The sequence below is a fragment of the Chenopodium album genome, chromosome 9 (genome assembly GCF_948465745.1).
Source record: "Chenopodium album chromosome 9, dcCheAlbu1.1, whole genome shotgun sequence".
Classification (NCBI taxonomy): Eukaryota; Viridiplantae; Streptophyta; class Magnoliopsida; order Caryophyllales; family Amaranthaceae; genus Chenopodium; species Chenopodium album.
Window position 1 is genome coordinate 18,579,122 of NC_137842.1, and position 6,000 is coordinate 18,585,121.

General features: G+C 35.2%; 2 protein-coding genes and 1 long non-coding RNA gene across 3 annotated transcripts; all 3 read right to left on the reverse strand.

Annotated features, from left to right (window-relative positions):
• Positions 1 to 393: 393 nt before the first annotated feature.
• LOC145559627 (uncharacterized) lies at positions 394 to 906 on the reverse strand. The gene is made up of 2 exons (XR_014092810.1): positions 689 to 906; positions 394 to 579 (listed from the first exon to the last, which is right to left on the reverse strand). It is a non-coding gene; the product is annotated as an uncharacterized LOC145559627 (long non-coding RNA).
• Positions 907 to 1,298: 392 nt separating this feature from the next.
• On the reverse strand, positions 1,299 to 2,281 carry LOC145557492 (zinc finger BED domain-containing protein RICESLEEPER 2-like). Its single transcript, XM_081618670.1, has 2 exons — positions 2,166 to 2,281; positions 1,299 to 1,974 (listed from the first exon to the last, which is right to left on the reverse strand). Exons 1-2 carry the CDS (start codon positions 2,279 to 2,281, stop codon positions 1,299 to 1,301), a joined length of 792 nt encoding a protein of 263 aa, XP_081474796.1.
• Positions 2,282 to 2,392: 111 nt separating this feature from the next.
• Positions 2,393 to 4,090, reverse strand: LOC145559626 (zinc finger BED domain-containing protein RICESLEEPER 4-like). Its single transcript, XM_081621022.1, has 2 exons — positions 3,896 to 4,090; positions 2,393 to 3,146 (listed from the first exon to the last, which is right to left on the reverse strand). Exon 2 carries the CDS (start codon positions 3,144 to 3,146, stop codon positions 2,487 to 2,489), a length of 660 nt encoding a protein of 219 aa, XP_081477148.1. The 5' UTR covers positions 3,896 to 4,090; the 3' UTR covers positions 2,393 to 2,486.
• Between the last annotated feature and the right edge of the window lie 1,910 nt (positions 4,091 to 6,000).

The window sequence follows — 6,000 nt, forward strand, 5'->3', positions numbered from 1 at the left end:
TTCGGATCGGATATCCGTATCCGAGAATACTTATATTTGCTATTTGTATCCGATCCGAAAAGTTCGGATATCCGAAAATCCGGATATCCGAATTTTTCGGATCGGATATATCGGATATCCTATATCTGACTACTTTGATTACGAGTTGTTTTAAATGGCAAAATTGAAATTTTTTTTTTACCCATTTTCTCCTCATGTTACTCACAACCTGAACAAAGAGAGAGAAAATAGATGTGTAATTATCCTATTAAAAATAATTATCCTATTAAAAAATGGACTTGTAAATACTGTCCACAACTAATTTAGTCATTTTCAGAAAAAAAAAATAATGAAATAACAAAATACAAATAACCTGCCATGGCTGCCAATTTGCCAAAATACAAACTAATTGGATAAGTGCTACAAAAGTACAAATTATATGACAAAGAAAATTTAAAGTCCAAATACATTAATGTCCAAATAGTTAACAATACGTCAATAGTCAATACATGCATTTTATCTTATACTAAAAAATAAGTCATCAACGCCGGAAACCGATAGCGGATCAACAAAGTATGAGCATACGACAAGTCAACAACTCTACAAAATATGAGATCAAAATATTAGATAATCATAAGATAAATAAAAACAAAAAAGATGCAGAAATTAAACTATAATTTTTTAAATATTCAAACTAAAAAAGTATTACCTTCTAATACTAAAAGTAATCATCAATGACGGAAACCGAAGGCGGATCAACAAGAGACGACAACTCTACAAAAAACACGATGAAAATACATTGTTAAGCAAAAGACAAAACAAAACAAATGCTAAAATAGGAGATTAAACTGATCAGAACATAATACAGATTACAGAACATACAAATTAAACTGATCAGAATCATCAGACCGTTTGACATGATTAAAAAAAAAAAGAGAGACAACAAATAAAGTATAAACTGAAGTCAGTCACAATCATTCAAAATATTTAATTAAAAAAAAAAAGGGAAAAAGTATTACCCTCTTCAATTTGTTGAATGTCATCGATACTTTCTTCAATCATAAGTGGACCACGTGTAGTGCACATCCAATCTTGTGCACAAACCAAAGCTTCAACCATATGTGAAGAAAGTGAACTACGAAATGGATCAAGTACTCTTCCACCGGTGCTAAATGCAGATTCGGATGCAACCGTGGAGACCGGAATGGCTAATACATCCCTAGCCATTAGACCAACTATAGGATATCTATCCACCCCTTTTTTCCACCATCCCAAAGCATCAAAACTCTTACCGATAATATTAGGTTCTCTATCATCCATCAAATACTTGTCCAAATCAGTTTTTTTGTCAAAAACTGTTTGTCCACCAATATCCCTCTCAAACTCAAATCAGCCTGATCATGCCAATCATTATAGTTTTCGAAGTCTTTTGAAGTCAAATCAATATTTTCAGAAACACTTGACACATTTTGAGATTGTAAAGCAACATAATGTTCATACAAAGAAGTCAAAGTTTCCATCACCATATCATACAACTGGGTGGCCTTGTCAGAATCATATTGATCATCAATAGCCCACTTAACATAATGCATTTTGCGTCTAGGGTCAAGCACAACAACAACATACAACATCAAGTTAATGTTATCCACATTTTCCCAATATTTGTCATGCTTTTTCTTCATCCCATTGGCCATTGACCTTTCCTTAACATCAACACTTTCACACTTTTTTTTAATCATCTTGCCAATTGTGACAAGTTCTAACAAATACACATTAGTAGTAGCATACAAAGACCCCGAGAGTCTCAAAGTAGCATCATAAAAAATCTTAAGAAAGGGAATAAAAGAAGCAACACGATCCCAATCCATATCAGTAGGAACACCTGACATCTTTGTTAACTCTAAAAAATATTTCCCACCATCAGAATTTTCAAGCAAATCAAAAGCCTTACGAAAAATCAAAGCATACTCCAACATCAAATAGGTGGAGTTCCACCTAGTTTCAACATCCAAACAAAGCTGACGTTTTGATTCAATTTGTTCTTGATTCACACAATTTCTGAATTTTTGCAATCTGGCAGGTGAAGATCTAACAAACCGAACAACATTACGTATTTTTTTTTTATTGATTCATCACATTATTTCAAACCTTCTCTTACTGTCAAATTAAGAATGTGAGCTACACACCGCATATGCACAAATTTACCCTCTAAAACAGTCCCATCTTTCCATCTTAGTAACCTCTTCCTTAAATATTGGACCCCTACATCATTTGAGCTTGCATTGTCTACGGTAATGGTCATTACTTTAGTGATACCCCACTCAAGCAAACATTTTTCTACCCCTTTACCAATAGCCTCACCTGAATGGCCACTAATTGGACAAAAAAAATTTTTTTTGCGCAAGTTCCAGTTGTGATCAATAAAATGGGCTGTTAAACACATGTATGACAGATTTTGGCAAGAGGTCCATGTGTCAGTAGTGAGAGAAATACGAGAAGAACACTTGCTAAAATAACTTTTCAGTTTTTTTTTCATCTAAAAACACACGATAGCAATCTCTAGCTACTGTAAAACGAGAGGGGATAATGAAATTAGGCTGAACAACAGACATAAAGTAGAGAAAACCCTCACGATCAGCAAACCTAAAGGGTAATTCATCCATTATTATCATTTTAGCAAAAGCTTTCCGACCCTCCTCCTGCCTAAACTTCCAAAATTCTAGTTTACCCTTTTTTTCCCCACTTGCATTATCACCTACACTAACATCTCCTAATGGATGCTGACTTTGCTCACTTTGAAAAGCAAGAAGCATTTGGGATTTGCTCACATTAGGGGGGTATTCTTTACACCTTTCTAAATGATTTTTCATAGCACTTGTACCCTTTTTAGAGTCACCAGTAACATCAACAGAACAATACACACATTTTGATCTTTTATCCCCATCTTTTACTATTAACTCAAAATGATCCCAAAGCCAAGATCTTTTCTTTTTACCTTTTTTTTCAGCTCCATCAGCATCACTAGTAGTGGTTGAAGGCCTTTTTTTTGGTGGCTGTGGTGGTTTTTCAATTCCAGCATGCTCCTCATTGGCAGCGGTTGACGCCAAGGGCTCCTCTTCAGTTGGTTGATTTGCTACGTTAGCAGATTCTACAGTAGCATCATCCATCTAAAACACATAAATCAAAATGTAAACCAGTTGACAAAATAAAACTGAATTTACTTATTTTTTTTTCAATCACAAGTTCTTTCACAGACTAATTTAAATCACTAATCAGCAATTCAGCAGAAGTACGAGCATAGGATGACAGGAACAGAAACATAATGAAATTTTCTCCCAACATAACAGCAGAAAATTAACAGTTCAACAACACCATAACAATTAATATGAAACTTTTAAAACAGAAAATTTTAACAACACCATAACAATTAATATGAAACTTTTAAAACAGAAAATTTTAACAACACCATAACAATTAAACATTAAGTAATCTACTAAATACTAATCCTAAATTCCTATAATCTATGTATAATCTTTCTGTTCATTTTTCTAATTCTATCTATATTAGTCATTAATTATCATATTCACTACACAAAAATATAGAAAAGGAATAATAAGAATAAAAACAAACTAAGAAGATACTTTGATTTTATTATACTTGAATCTCATAACTAAGATTCTTAGCTAAAAGCTAATGGTATAATATACTAAATCTGATCTATAATTCAACAACAATAGATTAATAATTAATGTCTAACGTTTTCCCCAAATTTAATCAACAACAATAAATTAATAGAACCTAAAAATCAAGAAGAAGCAAAATAACAGAACAATAGAATTTTGAAAACCAAATTAACTAATTAAAATTATAAATTATATCAAAAATTCAAAAGAGGAAAAGGAAAACGGTTAATTACCTTGGTGGAGGAGTGAGGGGCGCCGCTTCTGGTGAAGGAGTGAGGGGCGTCGCCGCTTCTGGTGAAGGAGTGAGGGGCGCCACTGCTTCTGGTGGCCTGGATGAGTGAGGCGCCGCTGCTTCTGGTGGATGAGTGAGGCACTGAGAAGGTGGTCGGAGATCGAGAAAAGGAGTAGAGAGGAGAGATCGAGAAAGAACTCAGACAAGACTAAGAGAGGAGTGAGAAACTGAGAAGACTAACTGAGAAAGTGAGAAGAAAGAGGAAAGAGGCGGATTTGAAATTAGGGTAAGTTGAGATTTTGTTGGGCTTGGGCTGTTGGGCATATGGATAATATTTGAACTTTAAATATGGGTAAAAAAAAAGTAATTTTCGGATATCGGATCGGATATCCGATCCGACTTTATTTTCGGATATTCGGATAACTGAAATTCAAATTTTCGATATCCGATATCCGATCCGATATCCGAAAATTTCGGATCGGTTATCCGATCCGAAAATGTTTTCGGATCGATTACCCTAAATTGTCGGATCGGGTGCGGATCGGATCTTCGGATTATCGGATAATCAGATAGTTTTGCTCAGGCCTACCCACAAGGCAACCATGGGTGCCCAAGTGAGCTTCCATGTGGCGCAACTCAAATGGAGGAGAAGAAAGGGAGGTGGCCGGTTATGGGAGCATGAGTGGGGGGCAAGTTTGGTCCCCCCCCTCCTCCAAGTGGTCCTCACCTACTCTTCCTTGTATGCTTGCCACTTGTTGATTTATTATTAGTTTGACTATTAATTTTATTTTAGATTTAAAATAAATGGGAAAATCAAATTCTCCCACATTGATGGGAGAGCTTTTCACACTCATGCATTTCCCTATAAATACCCAAGTTGGGGCATTGGGAAAAGCACTTGAGTAAGAGTTGAAAAAGGCATCACCATTGTGAAAACCTTTGAACTCATTAATTACTCGGGTTTTGGTCGGGCCTTGCTAACCCCAAGGCATTGGACCGTTTTCGGTGGTCGAGTTGTGGGTGGACTATCGTTGGAGGCCGTCGTAATTTCGAGGCTTGCTTTCGAAGTAAGAGCCCCTTCCGGTCGGGCGAAGCACGCTCCAAAGGTAATCGTTTTATCTTAATCTTGTGATTAATTTAATTATGTTTATGGTTTTATTTATTGCGAGTGCGGTCTTGTTTTTGGGTTTGTTTCCGTGGTGAGTCGGACTAACCAAACCCAACATTTTACCTTTTAATAAAATGAGCATTTCTTTTCTCGCATATGATCATTTAATTACATTACATTAAAAAAAATCCATGTCAAACTAAGAACAAGGTATACCAATGATTTGAGGCACCCCTTGTAGCCACATCATATCACCTTTCACCCTTCAAATATACAATCCTTTTTTGGTAAACCACTTTGAGCCTCGTCTAACGACAAACCTTTCTTTCTTCAACCCACATCTACCTAACCTTGGGATGGGATGTTGTGCAATCTATGCAATTTCTAAAGAACAAAAGCTTGAGTGATTAAAAATAGCAAAAAATAGAAATAATAAAAGTGTACAAAAGGGTGAGTGTTCCAATGTCTTTGATATGAATATATTTTTGATATGAATACGTCTCTGTAGACACCCATTTGTGTCTCCCCAAAACCAAACTCGGTGATGAATATCTTTCACGTCAAATCATAATCGAATGAAGTGAAAGCGTGAAAAGTCTAGTGTTGCGGTTGGTTTTTATTTCTTTTATTTCTCTCTGTTTTTGAAAACCTATTTTGTGAAAATATCCTATCCAGTTTAGTTTGGTCCGTGGCAAGGGTCCAATAATAGTGTAGTTGGATTGGGCTCGAAAAGAGCTTTCCAACGATATATTATAAGCCCAATTCCGATAAATAATGAGGAAGTTATGGTTAAATAACTAAGTTGGGCCCGATTTATTTTTATATGCGGCTCAATGATCTAGAAGAGGGCCTATTATGATTTATCATTCCTAATGCAATTAGGATTGATTATAGTCTTCTAGAAGGTTCTTTTGAATCCTAATGTGATTAGCAATTATAATTGAGTTTTATTTAGAATAAAAGAAGTGTTTTAAAGGAAATTACAGTTTTACCCCTTG